The sequence below is a fragment of the Haliaeetus leucocephalus genome, unplaced genomic scaffold (assembly GCF_000737465.1).
Source record: "Haliaeetus leucocephalus isolate CR32 unplaced genomic scaffold, Haliaeetus_leucocephalus-4.0 Scaffold144, whole genome shotgun sequence".
In the NCBI taxonomy this organism is placed as follows: Eukaryota; Metazoa; Chordata; class Aves; order Accipitriformes; family Accipitridae; genus Haliaeetus; species Haliaeetus leucocephalus.
This window is the reverse complement of record NW_010972580.1, coordinates 254961-272751: the sequence shown is the minus strand read 5'-3', so window position 1 is coordinate 272751 and position 17791 is coordinate 254961. Positions and strand designations below refer to the sequence as shown.

Sequence of the window (17791 nt, the reverse complement as noted above, 5' to 3'; positions counted from 1 at the left end):
GGCGCTGCGGGCTGGGCGCAGCGGCAAGATGGCGGGGCGGGTAAGTGGCGGTGGGGGGGAACAGGGACGGACCCTTCCCGCCCTCGCCGCTAGCCACCCCCCGCTTCCTCCTTCTGCTACCTCTTTCCCCGCTACCCCTCTCCGCTTCTGCTCCTCGCTGGGCGCCGGGGTAGTTCGGTGACTTCTCGCAGCCCCGCTGCCGGGGTGGTCGTTCAGTCCTGGGGGTGTGTGGGCTCTCCTCAGGGTGCTGTGAGGCCGTGGTGACCCCACCAGTGGTGTGGGGGGCCCTGAGGGCGCTGTGTGGCCCCTCTCCCTGTGGGGCAGAACAGTAGGGTCCCCCAGGGGTGCCGTGAGGCAGAGGTGGCCCCTTGGTGATGTGCGGTGTGGGACAGGACTGTGGGGTTCCCTCAGGAGCACTGTGAGGCCAGGGTGACCACCCTCCCTGTGGGTGTGAGGCAGGATTTAGGGTTTCCTAAGGGTGCTGTGAGGTTGCGGTGGCCCTGTGGGATGCAGGGCAGGATTTTAGGGTGTCCTAGGGATGCTGTAAGGCTGTGGTGACCCCTCAGTGCTGTGGGGTGAGCCTCTAGGGCTTCCTCAGGAGCACCATGAGGCTGGGGTGACCCCTCTCCCTATGGGGTGTGGGGCAGGATTGTGGGGTCCCCTAAGAGTGCTATGAAGCCCTAGTGATCTTCTGGTGCTGCTGTCAGGATTTAGGGTTTCATAAGGGTACTGTGAGGCTGCAGCAGCCCTCAGGCCCTATGGGGAACAGGGCAGGATTTTAGGCTGCCCTAGGGGTGCTGTGAGGCTGTGGTGACCCCTCTCCCTGTGACTTGTCGGGCAGGGTCCTCTAAGCACGTTGTGTAGAGGGTCCTCTAAGGATGCTGTGAGAGTGGGGTGACCCCTTGGTGCTGTGGGATGTGGGGCAGGATTGTGGGATCCCCTGAGGGGCCTCCATGAGGCTGAGGTGACTCCTGTCTCCATGGGGTGTGTGGCAGCATTTTAGAGTCCCCTAAGGGGGGACTGAGGCCCTGGTGACTCCTCAGTGCTGTGGGATATAGGGCAGGCACCTATGGGTGTAGGGTTCTTTGAGGCCCTAGAGACTCCTCTGCCCTGTGGGCACCAGCCAAGCATCATCCTGTGATGTGGGTCTAAATTGTGTTGTGTTAAAACACACTTTAAGTGTTGTACAGTGGTTTTATTCTGTATTTGTTTTAAAAAAAAAAATAATCCCTTATCGGTGACTCTTAGATAACATCAGCAAGTGGCCAAAAAGGTCTTAAAATGTGAAGTAACAGTCTTGTCTCTCAAATCAGTTTTTGCAGTGCCCTGTATATCCCTTCTGTTTTCAGGTGTCCATCTCCAAGTGCCACAAGATGCGGTTAAGATTGCTGTTCTCTTTGCTGTGAGCTCAGTCATGCTTTGCTGGATATCAGCTTGTGAAAGTCACATTTTTCATTAATGTGTGCTTAAGGCTGAAATCTTCTGTCTTGGCCAAACAATTCAGTGATTGAGATCTTGGGGAATAGGTTTTCTCATAGGTTTTTGTATTATGGTTTTTCTGATGGATACAACGACAGATGGTGCAGTGGTGTGATGCAGAGCAATGGAGGTTAGTTAGAGCAGTGGCGAGAAATTTGGCCCAGTGATAAGCTGTGCATCACAGGTGAGCAGATCTACTCAAGTGCCACCTTTAAATTGCTGCTGATTAATTTAGAAAAAAATCTCATGTTATGCGGTTTCTTTCTTGTTAAGAGCTTTTCTTCTGTCCCTGCTCCAGATACATGGTCTCGCTTTCTCCCTTGCACTTTTTTCTTCATTCACCCTTTGCAGCTAACCCAGGAGAAATTGGTGTGTTTTGACTACTTTTTTTTTCAGCTTTCTGTTGCTGGAATCAGGAGCCCATGCTTTTATCAGTGGTACAATCATTTTAGCCATAATGAACATTGTTCTGAGACTCCTCGTAGCCTAAACCAATATGGCTACAGTGGTCTTATTCTGTATTTGTTTTAACCCCCCCCTGCTCAGTTGCTTCCCTGAGCCTTTTCAGCATGCTAAGTTGACAAAGAAAACTATCTATGTATTTTGAGTTAGTTTTGAGTTGTCCTCCTGTGCTGGAAAGGCTCAGTGAACAGTCTGAGTGCTGGAGGTGGTAACTGGGGATGTGGGGAAGAAGGACAGGGATCAGACCCAACATTTTCCTGCTGCTGTGAGATTTTGTGCTACTAAACACCTGAAAAAATGTGCCTTTATTTGGCCACCTTGGAAACCTGGTGGAGGAAAGGAGGGATTTATGCAAATTTAAGAGAAAGATTGGTGCTTAATTGCCTCCTAATCTGACAATTCGAGTGGGTGATGCTTTCCTTGGGTTACCAGGAAGCTTCTTACTATTCAGTGTTTTCATGATTTACCTACAAATATAGTTGCAGAATTATGAGATTATTTAATGCTGTAAAGAGAGTTCTTAACCAAGGTGTTTAATACCATTTTCTGAGCTCGATCCAGTCTTGGAGCGTGTTGAATGCTGTTAATGTAAATTAACAAATGAGTTGCCTGCTCCCTCCAGCTTGCATGTGGGATAGCAGCAGCTCTGAAAAGGATGCAGAGGTCGGGGTAAGCAAGCAACAGCGTACATTTCGGATGTGACATTGGAGCTATTGTGATCCTTGTCTGTATAAATAAGGAATAGTAGGTAGGAGGGTGGAGGTGTGTGATGTCTCTAGGTACAACAGGTGAGTCTGATACTGGAACACTGATACTATTCTGTTGTCAGCATTTTTAAAAGGTGCTTAAACCTGGAGAATGGGTAGAGAAAGCTTCAGTGACTACTTCTGACCTGAAAAAATGTCCTGCAATGCAATTTAGAGCTTAGTCTCTTTTATTAGACTCATGTGATTTTATCTGTGTATGTATACTTTACAGAGAGAAATGAACAGCTTTCCTGTTGTAAAAGAGAGACAAAATCTTTAAACTTCTAGTAACATTTTAAATAATTTAGACAAATGATAAGCCAAATCTTATTAATTGCCTAGTGCTGTTGCAGGTATATTACTCTACCCCCTTAATTGCACTGGGTTTCCTCAATCGCAAGGAAGAGACAGTGATTAACGGTGATTGAAGTTTACAGGAAAAATAGTTTATGGTGATTAGAAATAATGGCTGTTTCTGTTATAATTTATTCTGTATCTCTCTCTGCATGGTAATCATTAGGCATGCAAACAGAGCACTTAGTCTTTCCAAGACATCAGCCAGCATCTACTACAGAAGAGGAAGTGGTATAAAGCTGTCTAGCTGCATCTGTAGTTGGTTATGGATCCCTTGTACCAAGATTGGACTTCTGGAAGTTAACTGGTTCTGTCTGTAGTGGACCTCTGGAAGTTAACTGGTGCTGTCTGTAGCTAATTGGTTTGAACCTCAGGAAGTAGTTCTCAAAGGGATGTAGAAAGGCCAGATGATTTCTCTGCCTTGTTCCAGCCAGTGTCAAGCTGTTGATCCAGAACGAGCTGCGTTTCTGGTTGTACTGTACAATACTGGAGAGCTATACAGAGAAATGGTATAGGAAATGAAACAGGTCTATGTGGCTGCAGCTTTACTCTTGCAAGCTGACAGGAGGCCTGGCTTTCTTCAAAGAGGAAATCATGTGTGCTGAATGTTGATATGGTAGCATGGATGTTGGTGATGATCCCCTATCAAAGAGGCTGGTGTCTTTTTCTTTAAGGAATATTAAAGTTTTGTGATAGCTGCAACTTGTATAACAGTTCATGATGATTAGAAATGATGGCTGGTTTATATGGTATAAATGGTATAACATCTTAATTTTTCTTTATTTGCTATTTGGGACTCATTTGGAGTGGTATTGCCATTAGCCCATTGATAGGAGGCACTTGCCTGTTTGCTTCTCAGAAGAGATTCACATCTGTATTGGGCTGGAGATGATTTTGGTTTCGCTCAGGTACTAGTAGATGTTGGTTTATCTTGCAGAACTGTGCCGTAACTCCTCTAGAAGAGCCTGTGACTTGAGCAGAAGATTCCTGACGTGTCAAAATCAACTGTCACATTGAGAGAGTGTAGCAGTAGTGGGAAGAGTGGTGAAGGACATACTGTATCCCTCAGTGTTTCATGGTGTTGAAGACATTGCTGGACTAATGCATTCTCTCTTGTACTCCTTGCAGTTAATCCCAGGGCGGTTTTAGGTTGGATACTTTGGTAGAAACTTCAAAATAATGAGGGTTGGATTTTACATTTATGGGTTAAAGCTGTAAAGTCTGATTTCTGCTAACATATGGAATCAGCCTTCATAGATGCAGGTGTTATCAGGCAACTAAAGAAACATTTGTGAATCAACTTAGTTCCTTCTTGCAATGTGGGACTGATCCTTCTATCATCACTTATCTTTTTTTAGTGTTTCCTAATATGTAATATGATGAAATAGGTTTTTAGCAATGTTTTAGGGAAATGGGAGAAAACTAAATCTGAATCTCTGTTTCTGAGATCACTTCTGCAGTTGTGTACCTATGTGGTGAAATCATCACAAATAGACTTATATCCTTCTTACAGGACTTCTGCATTATAGAAACCCATGCTAAATTATTTAGAATAAAATTCTAACAAATGTGACCGTGTGAATGTCTGTGGGCATGGGATATCTGATCCTTGACATATTTGATAAATTTGTTGCTTGGCTTAGTGTTGCAGAAGCAGTGTGTCCAAAGCTTATACCTAAAAAGACAACGCAGTAGGGAGATGTCAGTACTGCCTCTCCATCTCCAGTCAGGGGGGTGCTGGTATGTCACACCTCTTTTCTTATTGTAGACAGGCCAGAATGACTAAATTTTGTTAAGAATTTTTCTTAGTAGGAAAAATTTGTGAAAATCAAAGAATCCTTTTGAGGATCATTTCAAGTGTGAATTTCTTAAATATTACTTCCCTCCCACCCCATTACACAGCAAGATCATCTCTCTTCCTGTCCTCTGTTCTGTGTCCTATACCTTCAAGCACAGAGGTCATTCAGGAGAAGACCCTGTGGTTTAGGGATGCCCTAGCTATGAATTTGGAGGAGGTTCTGTCATAAAATCAGATCTGCTTGAGTCCACAGAAAACCAGTCCTTAGAAAATAGTGGTACTTATATTTTGCTAAATTACCCACCAGGCAGGACGGGGTTTTCAGTGGAATAAAATTATCATTGATTCCTTTCTTTCCATGAAAATGTATGACCCCCGCCCCCCCCAGAAAACCCCAAACCTTAAATATAGGTCCTTATGTCATGTTTTGATCTTTTTTTGATCCAGGAGTGGTGGATACTTCCAAGTATACTCGCAAGTGTGAGAGAGGACAAGCTTTAGGAGGACCTGGTGCAGTGAGTGCTAGCTGACCCCTGAGCAGTGTGACAGATAGCGATGATCTTAGTCACTGCAATATTTTTTTGAAGGACAAGGTTCAGACTGTGGTCTCTACATGATGCAGTAATTCGCATCAGAATGTCAGAATGCTGTCTCAAATCAGGGAAGTTCTATGGCAGAGACTGGAGTTTTGTGACTAAATTTCCATATTGGCCATCTTCAGAAGTTTTTTTTGACCTCCAGGAACTGGAGAGTTGTGTTGAAGATCTGTGAACAGAAACATTCAAGCAAGGAACACAGTCGCTCCAGTTAATAAAAAAGCTTTCAACACAGTATCCTATTACTCTGCGTTGAGCCAACTGATAGTACTACTGCTTGTTAAATCAAGGCTGAATATATAGTTCTTCAGGCACTCTCCTGCCCTGCTGCTGCGCTGGTATGCTCGTTCCCGTGTATGTCTCTCAGATGCTCAGCTCAGGAAGGTCAAATACTTGCAATATAAAAAGATTTAACACGTTTCTCTAGTCTCCTGGGATGCAATAAAGCAATGACCTTCTATCAAAATATCTGGAGTAGTTTATGCCCTAGAGTTGTATCAACTTACATGCTTTTTTTTGTAGAAAATACAGAAATACTTGCAAGGTATGGCATCTTAAATACAAACTGATTATAATTGGGTAGTGTTTGGTGCATTAGTCAGTGTCCTGGAGAAGTTGAGTGCCAGGTGCAGCCCATCAGTGGTAGAATGAGTTGCAAATATGCAGGGATAGCAGCATTGCAGGCTTTCTCAAGGCAAATTCCAAGTCTAAGGGGATATTTTCAGCCTTGTACCTATTGCCACTGGGTAACTTTGCTAAATAAATGCAAAGAAATTTGCATCCATTAGGTGTCCTCACAGCTAGTGTGTCAAAATCCTGTGACTTGCATCCTAGGCTAACATCTTAGACATGATTGTGTGATGTTTTGTTCCTTTAAGCACTTTTAAAAGAGGTTTAGATGAAATACAACAAGTAGCAATTCCCTGTAATTAAATTGTTGATCATCTTGGCTCACGAAGAAATGTGAGGCAACATCCACTCCAAAAATAGATGTGTTAATTACAAATGCACATATTCTAGGTCGTTATTGCTTAATTGGAAGGTGGAGTTGGTGTTCATGCTAAACTGTCAGGAACCAGCTTCCTGGTTATATGGCACAGCAGCACAGGTGCAGATGTATTTTCTGAAATCACTTTACTGATTGTATTGTAAAGAATTGGTGTGGAGAATGACATCTTTGGACCGAGCTACCTGTTTAATTAGAGTATAGATGCTGTACGGTACTAGTAGCTTGTAGAAGTTCTTTAGTGCGCTTGTTTCTTCTGCTCTTTTAGATCAGAGAAACCCTTCAGTCTTGGAACTGTAAATTGTATTTCTGATAACATGGCAAAATAATGGAAATAATACAGTCAAATTTCCAAAGCTATGTAAATCTTAACTGCACTGGGTGAGATAGTGTTGGAGTTACAAAGCTCCTGTTGCAGAACTGAACTCATTTGGCTGTAAACGTTGCAAACAGAGGGTAAGCAGCAGTCACCACCATAAAAACCAGTATCCTCTAATTGCTAAGATAGGCACTTCCGTCCTATTAAAGTGGCTTTCATGTGCTAAGACGGAAGTAATTTCTAGATTACTGCCCAGGCCCATGAGGGGAGCACACGTCTGCTATTAGATAAAGAAAATGGAAAATGTGTTAAGTGTATATTGTATATAAAGAACTGCTAGTGAAGACTAGTTGGAGTCTGTATTGCTAACCCCCACTGAGGACTGGGCTGACCTTCTTTGCTTATGTAGATAACTGTTATCGGATGAGAAAGAGAAAGTTACCAGTGGCGCAGGCACAAAACAATGTGGGGAAAAACGTTCCCTGTTTCATTTCCAGCCCTGGGTGATTCAGGAGGTGGTGATGTGAACTCTTCCCTCTCATATTTTAGGCTGTTTTGACTTCTGTGTGGGCCAGTAGCTGGTGTGTATGCAGCGTAGCCCTGTTTGCCTTGGTGCCTCCTTGGCAGCCTGAGCCAGCACAGGGAGCTGATTCATACTGGTGGGAGTGTCACGTTTGGGGGGCAAGGGAAGGAGGATTGCACCTCATCCATCGTTCTTGTCTGGGCTCTGTGTTGAGGCTGTCTTGGTGTTGGATTGCTCAGAGTTCCTTGGCTTTGACAAAAACTTGAACATTAATTCTGAGATTTTAGCTTTTCTAATGTGTTTCTCTTAATAGGAGCAGAAAATTGGTATTTATGAGCTTGTTATCAAGAGAGAATGCAGATCCTTCCCAACAAGTATGAAAGCTTCCAGCAAAGAGAACTAGAGGTCAAATGGAGCAGATGGAAAAGCTGGTCCTGAGCAGCCAGTCAGGGCTGCTTGTCCCGGGGGACAGTGTGCTTAACCTGCCAGGCACAGCAGGGCTCTGAGTGACTGTAGATCTGGAAAGGAAACCTGTCTTGCCAAGCCAAGTTATTTGTAGGTGTTTGATCTCTTCTCGTAGCTGCAGAACTCTGGAAGCTTTATTCAAGTTTGGTTTTTTTTTTTTTTTTGAGATGTCCAGAAAAACCTTCTGCAAACTAGTAACTTCCTTTTTTTTTTTTTTTTTTTTATTTTAGAAACACAGCACTTAGTACATCTCCTGTTGCTGAGTCTGGTGCCTGTTGTAGGCATCATGTTGACATTCCTTTCATATATATTACTGAATGCCTTCTTTAAAGGAGTTTTCCTTTTTTCTTTACTATTTCCCATTATCGGCTGTTACAGTGCTGGCTTCCTCTACTGGTTAGGAACCCTTTCTAAACTGCTACTCATTAGCTGTGATAGTGTAGCTATCATTTTATACCAATTTCTTCTGTCCTTTAGTGTAGACTTGTTTTTCCTCTCTGTTAATTCAGCTCCATGGTGTATGTGCGTATGTAGAGAGAAAGTAGCCATAATTTTTTTCAGGCTTTCCTGTGCTGGGAGAGCTTGATTTGTCTCCTTCTCCCAGGCTATTGCTGACCCAGCTCTGTTGCAGCTCATCTTTCTGTGTGCTCGTGCTGGTGTTTGTCATCTGCGTGCAGCAGGCTCCCGATGCTTGCAGTTTTAAAGTTCATCTCAGATCCTGTTGTCACTTGGTCCGTTGGATCTTTAGATATAGGCTGTATTGGGCAACGCTTTGTGCATGTCTGCTTTCCATCAGGAGCACGGTCCTGGATAACATAGGGTCTACAGATCATCATCTCAGTTCCCTGTTTATCTTCACAGCTCCTTTAATATCCTAATTCTTCCTTTCAGTATTCAAACTTAATTTTATTTGCAGACTTTCAGTGGTGAATGAGTGTTTGAACACCTTTGAGTCAGCCATGCTACCACACAGCCACCAGGCAGGCACACATCTGCCCGATCCCTAGTAACTATGGACTAAACTTCCTTCCTGAGAATAACTCCTGCACAGGTTCTTTGTCACCCTCTTTGGGTGATGAAGCTCTGAGCTTAGAAGTACTTTGATGCCTAACAGCTGTGATAGTAGAGCTTAGATGCTTTTTGGAGTGGGGATCCCCATTTCTATGCAGCTGGCAGTGAGCTCTACAGAGGAAACCTAAATGTCTAGTACTCAGAGTTGTCATGTTTCTTAACACTTGCCTGCCAACATATGCATGACAGAAATTATATATATGTAGATATGCATGTATATCTATGCCTGTATGTTTTACACAAAATGCATTTTTTAACATATAACACTTTAACAATATTTGTCTTACACAAACCATGTAGAAACAGTGCACAGAACAAAACCTGCCTCAGCTTTAGAAGCTGTTTCATAATCTCGTGTGTAGGATTAGGAAATTAAACGAGTTAAGCTGTTTCCAGTGAAGAACATCTCTGCCATGGCATTTAATGTTTTCGCTCTTCACTAACAACTGACAGGTAGTAGTGCACTTCTATTATGTGCCACCAGCTTATCTCCTGTGGGGTCTGAGTAATGGGAAACATGTTTTCTTTAGCTTCCTCTATCATCAGCCGTAACAATTCACAAATATTAACCATATCTTTGTACTATGTGCTCGCCCACGCAACAATGTAATATAGTCTACTATGTGTAATATTCCAGAGATTTTATTATTCTTTCTTTTCCCTAGTCATGTTTTAAACCAGCACTGTTTTGCTTTTGCTTCAGATGCTTGTTTTGAAATTCAGAAGGAGAAAAGGTGTGGTTTATGTATGTATGAAAATATCCGAATAACTTAGGATTGCTTTCTGGGCTGAGCTCTCCTAAAATGCAAGAAGAACTCAGTTTCATATTTTTGTAGAGGAAAACTGGAATCCATGCAACTTTGAAACAAAAATCTCTGAAAGATCAGATGTTATGGTGGTTGTTTCTGTTATGAACTTGTTTGTTCTTTGAAGCAACTTTTACTTTGTAGAAGTAAAATATGTCAGCATCATTGAGCCTCCTGGCGCTGTATTTTCATGGTTAGCATCAGCTCAGTAGCAGAGGAGTAGAGGCAACATTACTGCTTTGTCATAAATCCAAAGGTAAGGTCCTTCACATTTGTCTTTCAGTGTGAGATTTATCAGTGTGTTATGTGGTCTCATTTTTCTCTTGGTAAACAGAAGGAATATTGCAGTAGACCTCTGCGTAGAAATGGATTTAATAGTGGATACTGCATGACCGATGATGAATGCTTCTAGCTGAGGATTCTTTAGAATGAAGGCACTGTCTCAGATGTGGAGTCACCTCCCTAGAACTTCACTGGTCTTGGGAGTCTCCTTCTTGCATAAACCAGAACAATAACTGGAGGCAGGGAAGACACTTATTGCTACTTTAATCCTAAAATATCTGTATTGTGGACACAGGTGTAACTGCAACCTGTGACAATGTATATGTGTCACCTTCAAACTAGTATTGACAGCAGTGTAACTGCAGCAGATGGCATTCACTGTCAGCTGCAAGATCTGCTCTAGTGGTTTGCTAGAGCTGAGCTTTATGTTGCCTTGCCTAGTTGCTAGCAGTAACCTACTAGTTAGCTTAAAATTCGCTTGTGTAAATATACTTGAAGATTTCTTAGAAATACTGCTAAGGATTTTGCTTCCTCTGTTCCCTGATGTGTGGTGTGCAAGTGCAGGCAATAAGAGTGTTGGATGGCAGAGAGGAGAGAGGGTGCAGGGTTCGGGGAGTCCTTGTGCTGGTGTCCTGGGAAGCTGGAACCCAAAAAGAGCTTAAAGTGTTCCTTGACAGTACTACCGCCAGCATGTCACAGCCCTCCAGGCTCTGGTGGCTCATGTTACAGCTCTGGACTACTGCATTTATGCTGGAAAAATTTAGGAGCAGCCAATGCCTGCGTTCTTGCTGCGGCAGCTCAATTGCTTGAGAGACAGACAAGAATCCCTGTGAGCAGTAGTTCTGGGGATATGAGCACTGGGGTGAGGAGAGGGGAGGTAGGAGAAAGACCCTGCAATTCACTAGAACAGTGTGTTCCAGCTTCCTCACTGGGTGCTTTCCAGATTAATCATAATCTCTTACATGACCAGATTTCCTCAGACTGTCCCTTGTATGCTCATGAAAACCTGCGTCCACTGACACCTGTTTCTTGCATGAGCTGTATTATGCTAAAAACACTTGTGTATATTGATAACGTATTGAAGTTCTGCAGAATCTTGGAGCTTGAGGATGGCATATATATAGAGAGAGAGAGAGCTGGGAGTCTAGTGTAGGTTATAGATGCTGTCTGAAATGTTTATCATTGCCAAGGGAGAAATGGGCTTCTGCCAAACACCCCAGAAGGAGAATGCGCCGGACTATGGGATGGCTAGCACAGCCAGTGCTGATACTGCTGCAGCAGCAGCTACGTTATTTCACGTGTCAGATACCCAAGGATGCTTTGCCATGCATCTGTCATATTGTGGAGCTTGCAAAAGGAGCACTTGGTGCTGGATTTGAAATAGTTCCTTTATATTTATGCATTTCCTTAAAGTGAGGCTTGCACGTTCCCAAACACAGATAGGAATAACACAGAAGAATGGCAAATTTGCCAAGTGCTTGCTGTTGACATGTAGGAAGCAGTTTGTCAGTAAGGATTAAAAATGCAGTTGAGGACTAGTGCTGTAAAAAGGTTTAATCCATGAGCTCTGTGTTCAGTTTTCTCCAGAAATATCCTACTTAATGCGTTTTATCAGGGCATGCCCTTCACAAAATAGTCCCTTTGCAAATGGAAGGAGAAATGATAAAATGGTGAATGCTTTTTCGTGTGAAGTACCCAAAGATGGTGAGCCTTAACAGGCAGGTTGTGTATTTCAGAAGTCCACTGATGGTCATATATTTTTTATTACAAGAATATTTAATTGAGTCTCTTATTATGCTTCAGATTCAGGTAGATAAATCTGTTTCAAAGCTGAAAATGGAATCCTTTTCTGTTGTCACATGTCAAGGGCAATTGAGCATTAGTCAGTAAAAATAATGAATTAGTCCTTTTCTAAATAGCAAGTACTCTAGAAGAATTACATTACAACATAAAAAGTTGATTTGAGCTATAGGGCAGGCTTGCTTCAGTCCACGTGGAGATGAATTTTCTCTGATTCTTTTCTCAGATGGCCCAGAGGGGTAGGGGGAGAAAGGCTGAGCAGGCTGTTAACTCTTGGGAAATTATCTGGATGTGTGCGTTAGGATCAGTGCATTTCCTTCTCTTGTTGCTGGGATTTAAGGGCGTCTTAAGATAAAATCCATTCTGAATTGGTTTTAGCAGTAGGTTGACACTGACAAATAGTTTCTGTTGCACTGCCTGCAAATTTGTATCTGACAAAGAAAATAGTTGTGCTTTGATTCTAAAAATAACATCCTGGGGGGTCAAGTTTAGCTTTTCTCCAAATTAAATTTTTTCAGTCTATAGCTAATGATAGAAACATCTTGCTTTTTCCGTGCTTTTCTCCACTTCTAGAGGCATTTTGGACCCAATTTTCATCTTTCAACCATTGTTTTGTGGAATCATTCTGCAGAAGCAAATGGGGTTAGGGATGTAGGATGGGGCTGATGTTCCTCTGCTGCACTCCCCCTATATGCTATATACTGCCTTGTAATGGGATGGGGCAGCCTGGGCTGAGAGTGAAAGTATTTGGTTATTTTAGCTGCTGATTCCTGAGTAATGATGGAGGGGAAAAAAATTGAACAGATACTCTTGAAATTTGAAATAGGATTGCTCCTTTGACTTTAGGGAAAAAAAAAAAAAAGAGGGGGGTAGGACACCCCCACAAAATTTGTTGCAGTAATTTTTTTAATAATGATAGGCTGGAACTGACTGTTTAACTTAATTTTTTGGTACTGATCTGTGATGTTTCCTATAGAGTAGGAAATATTTGCATCATGATATTTCTTTTGAGAAGTTTTATAGAGAGATTCTGTGGGGTTGGATAGCAACTGGCTGAGAATTAAACCTTCCTGCGGACTTTCAGTGCTGCCCTGTACTGTGGTGTTTAAAGTAGGTGTATCCAGAATGGATGTGGTCAAATTTCAGTGTTCTGAGTAATGTCAGGGAAGAAGAAAGGTAACATCTCTATTCCAGCCCCTTTTCTGCACACAGTGGGCAACCCAGCACAGCATTACAACATAACGGTTACCCAGGGTTGTAATGGAGCTGGTCTGTCTCTAGGCTGCTTTGCCTTATCAGCTTTCAAAATGTCCCACTGTCTTGTTACTTGGCAAGAAATGCCTTCCAGTGAATGCTTTGCTACCTGCTGGCTTGTGGTGGGGTTCAGGGAAGTTGCATGAACACCAGGGTTCGCTAGCGAGTTAACAGCATTTGCCTTGCAAGCTTTTTCCTAGGTAATTTTAAAGTATTTTTCGTAGGTATGGTAGAAAATATAAGGTGTACTATACTCACAAAATGCAGAGCTTTTGGATACAGATATCTGTGACACATAGAAGTGTTTGGAGAAACCCTGAAGAGGGGGAGGAGCTTGTCAATGCCAGTGGGCTATGGTCTCAGAGTATGTCAGTACTCATGAGACCTATTTTGTGTTTTATGGATTTACAGAAGCTTTGAGGCTTGGCTTAGTAAAGGAAAAACAGAATTTTATTTGACAGTTTTTTCCTTTCTTTCTTTCTCGTAGTCTATGCAAGCAGCAAGATGTCCCACCGATGAACTGTCATTAACCAACTGTGCTGTGGTGAATGAGAAGGACTTCCAATCTGGGCAGTAAGTGTGCACTGTTGCTTTTTCAACTTTCAGCCAAAAAGGAATTGTTTTCAAAGTTTGGATGGAGGTGGAATGAAATTTCAGATTTGGGAAGGTGAATACAGTAGGTTAATTAACAAAACTTCTGCATATTTAGAGACCAAAACTTTAAATGTGCCTCTCTCTCAGACCTGGAGATACTAAAAAAATGGTAAATTTTTCTCCGAAGCATTTCTTCCTTGGGAACTGGATCTGCTTAACTAATTGTAATCATTATTTTAATGAAGGACTTCAGGCCTTGGTTTTGTTTTTGCTGTTGCTCCTGTTACATAGAATATTTGAACTATTTCAAGTAGATTTTTATCATTTAATTGCATTACTCGGGGCATCTTCTCACTTTCACATCATACTGGAGTGCTGAGCAGAGTCAGTAGAAACTCTCTCTTGTTCTAGGGATTTTCATGCACAAGAACAAAAGAGGAAGGCAACCAGAGTGTGGGCACAACAATTTGGATTCTTTAATTACAATTCTGGGGTGACTGATAGAAGCTGACTCTGGGTTTTGCTTTTGTGAGAAAGGTAGAAAACACATTAATTTTTCAGCTCAGCCCACACAGAATGGCTTTGTATTAAAAGAAGCCAATTCAAATAATTAGTTTCCTTGCTTTGCTGCAGCTGTATGGTAGCTCTCTTAAAGACTTCAGTATGTAGATTGTAGACAGAAGTAATTCATTTCAGCAGAAAGAGAGAGTATCTCATGCAGTGGAAGGCGGAAGAGCTTGGCTTTGAAAAATAGGAAAAAATGTTAAAAAAGATACTGAATGATACACTTAGGGCCTTAGCATAAAATACCTGGCCCAGATGAATTCTGCTAAAGATGGAGAACGAAGTAGCTCTGAACTGCAGGGAAGAAGGGAGCAATGTGTTTTAAGACTTGCCTCTTTTTGTGCTGTCAGTCTGTTGTGCTGCTACCCTAGAGAGCTGTCCCGGCCCTTCAGTGAGTGACTGAACGGTGACTTCACAAGCCCAACTTTAGTATAAAATGCCAAAACAAAACAAAACCACTCCCCCTAAAAAAACCCCAAATAAGCACAACTTTTAGAGTCAGAAGCAGGCAAAAGTGTCTGCTTGGACAGGATAGTGTCCTGGTCTCCTAAAATTATGTTTTTCCCCAGGTAGATTTTTTTCAAAGTAATTGACTTACAAAAATACCTGAACTGAGCATTGTACCTCATGCATTATAAAAATGTTAATTTCCTCGAATATGAATGTGCTGGAGGGACCCAGCTTCCAGATCTGCAGCAGCCAGCTGCTTTGCTTTCACTCTGAGAACCCTCTTTCATCGCATTTGTGAAAACATGCAGGAAGCAGTATCCCAAGACTTGCCTGCTAAGCAGGCTGGCCATGATTCTGGCTATACTGATTCTTCCCGAGAGAGCTGCTTATTTCTAGAAATTGGGGCTCATAAAGAAAGCAGCATATGTTTGGTTGTGAGCAGATGCTGTAAATCGCTTTGAAAAGTGTAAGACTAGAGTACAGAGAAACATCACAATATTCAGCTACTACTGAAGGATGTAGTCATTCTGCTGCATTGCAGATGTACTGAGCAAGACCATCCTTATGATCTGCTGCAGTAAGTTGCACGCAGTCAGCAGATTTGGTTTGTTATCATCCTAACCATGACTGGCTGCACAGAATATTTTTGGTAACAGTTACACAAAGGGCTTTGCTTTAACACTTCCATTTGGTGCTCACGGTGTAGAGCTGAGAGTTTGACCTTGGATCATTGAGATCGTTTTTCCCCAGGATGCTACTGTAGGTCTTTTCATGCTTTATTTTCCGCATCCTGTAAGTTGGACAAGTATGAATCACCATTTTGTGACACATGAGTTCATGGGATGCAATGCTTTATTATAGTACCATGTTGGTTTGATAAGTTGCGCTGTCTTAAGCTCCTGTGACATACTTCTATCTTGAGGACTCCCAATGTATTTTGGAGAGAGAAACAAATAACTGAAAACAGCCAGGTAGTGAAGGGGACAACAGTCTGGAAGGAAGCCAGGGCAGGTTATCTCAATGGCAATTTTTTTTTTGTGTTGAGAATTGACTAATTATTATTACCTTTTATTCCTGCCTTTTAAATGGGAAGACCATGCCTCTTTTCTCATGCCAGTTTAGTTATCTGAAGAGCCCTCGAGGAGCCTTACTCTGAGTAATTTACATGGGTTTCCAAACATGCACCAAAGGAGTATCTGCCCGTATTGTTCAGATGCTTAGTGGCACCTTTGCACAGATAAGTAAGTTACCCTCTCTCCCTTACAAAAGCTATGCTCTTTCTTCACTAACATAAAAACTAATGGACACGCAGGTTAATATTAGCTATTATAATTTCTGTTGGTTTGCTCAGCCTGGCCAGCAGACTTACCAACAGATGGTTTCCTGGGCCTGGTCTGGAGCCCTTCTTAAGAATTGGCATCACAGCCATGTTTTTGTTCTGATAGTTCAGGCGAAGCTTTACACATGAACTAGAAAAGCAGTTTCATCTGTTAGAGCTCTTGGGAGATATCTGGCCCTGGTGACTCATTGTTCTTCCTTTTGTTCATTTATAAGCAGAAGCTGTTAATGAGGTTGAGATTTCCCCCATGTGTCTCCATGAGCTCTCCAAGCTCCTTCCTGGTGAACCTCAATGTAGGAAAATTCATTTAGTTTTTCTTGCTATTGCCTTGTTTTGAACGTTCTTAATACATAGATTGCTTACAGCCTGTTGGAAACTGCCTGCTCCTGCTGTCTTTGAGAAGAAACATGGTTGTTCCTGTGTGTTTTGCAGATTTTTCTCAAAGAACCTGTCAGGATTTGACCTTTCCTAATCATCTTACTTGGCTAGGGATTTCTTTCAGAAAGCTGGGTTTTTTTCCCCTGTTTTTTCTTTTCTTTTTTTCTTCTTGGCATCTATTTGCCTGCTGTCAGGCTCAGCTATCTTTGTGGTTTTCTGGAAATGTTTTTGGTGAATGGTATGCTTCAATATAGTAATTTTAATTTGTATCAAATCTTTGTGGATACCCCCCAACCCCACAGTATTTTTACTAGGTATCCTCATTTTTTTGCATTTAGCTTTTTTGAAGTGAAACCCAACAGTGGTGGAGTTTGTTTCTTCCTGCAGAGATGCCGAATCTATCCACGTTAAAGTCACTGTTGTGTTTCAAGCCAAACAGTGCACTGTGAAGTATCCATCTCAGTCTTAAGAAGCTTTAATCTTGGGTCTTTCACTGTCTGATGAGCTGCTTCTAGTAGGGTGTTACTTGTCATCAAGTGTATTTCTCGGTGAGGTATTCCAGTAGCATGGCTGGAACTTGTGTTTTGCCTGCAGGCATGTTTGTCTAGCACTATGCAATGTATTACCTTGCTTTCCAGTTGGTTGTGTATTGATATTAATTTGAATTACTCAGGCTGATGCACTCTGTGCTGGAAACCTCCTGATTTCAGTCTTGGCTTCCTGGAAAGCTTCTCTATTTTATCTGCTACTCAATTTAAAATTAAACAGTCCTTGGAGCAGCATTCAGTCTGGGAAGGATCATCTCCCTGACCTGATGGCGATGCTCTTCCTAATGCAGCCAGAGATGTTTTTGGCCATCTTTGCTGCAAGGGCATGTTTCTGGCTCATGTTCAACTCGTTGTCTACCAGGATCCCAGGTCGTCTTCTGCAAAGCCACTTTGCAGCTAGTTGTCCCCCAGCCTGTACTGGTGCATGGGATTATTCCTCCCCAGGTGGAGGATTTTGCATTTTCCTTTGTTGAACTTGATGGGATTTGTGTCAGCCCATATCTCCACTGTGTCAAAGTCCCTCTGAATGGCAGCACAATCAGCAGGTGTGTCATCTGCAGACTGGCTGAGGGTGCACTCTGTCCCATCATCCTGGTCATTAATGAAGAGTTTAAATAGTTTTGGCCCCAGATGGACACCTGTAGTAGGTACACCACTAGTGAACTGCCTGAATGTCATGGTTTAACCCCAGCCAGCAACTAAGCCCCACACAGCTGTTTGCTTGCTCCCCTGTGGTGGGATGGAGGAGAGAATCAGAAGAGTAAAAGTGAGAAAACTGGTCAGTTGAGATAAAGACAATTTAATAGATAAAGCAAAAGCCATGTGCAAACCAAGGAATTCAGTCCCCACTTCCCAGGTATTCAGCCATCCCCAGGAAAGCAGGGCTCCATCATGTTTAACAGTTACTTGGGAAGACAAACACCATCACTCCGAATGTCCCCCCCTTCCTTCTTCTTC

The 17791-nt window shown here is 42.5% G+C and overlaps 1 protein-coding gene across 6 annotated transcripts in view; it reads left to right on the top strand.

Moving 5' to 3' along the window:
- The window catches only part of NSF (N-ethylmaleimide-sensitive factor), an 83816-nt gene continuing 66025 nt past the window's right edge, over window positions 1-17791 (top strand). For 4 of the 6 annotated variants that reach the window (XM_010561310.1, XM_010561311.1, XM_010561314.1 and 1 more), the window contains exons 1-2: window positions 1-40; window positions 13449-13534. In XM_010561310.1, the coding sequence (XP_010559612.1) occupies window positions 29-40; window positions 13449-13534 (98 nt within the window). In that variant the 5' untranslated portion in view covers window positions 1-28. Of the gene's footprint in view, window positions 41-4048; window positions 4120-5286; window positions 5774-13448; window positions 13535-17791 lie in introns of those variants that run through there. The other 2 variants (XM_010561313.1, XM_010561312.1) reach the window with 2 other exon arrangements.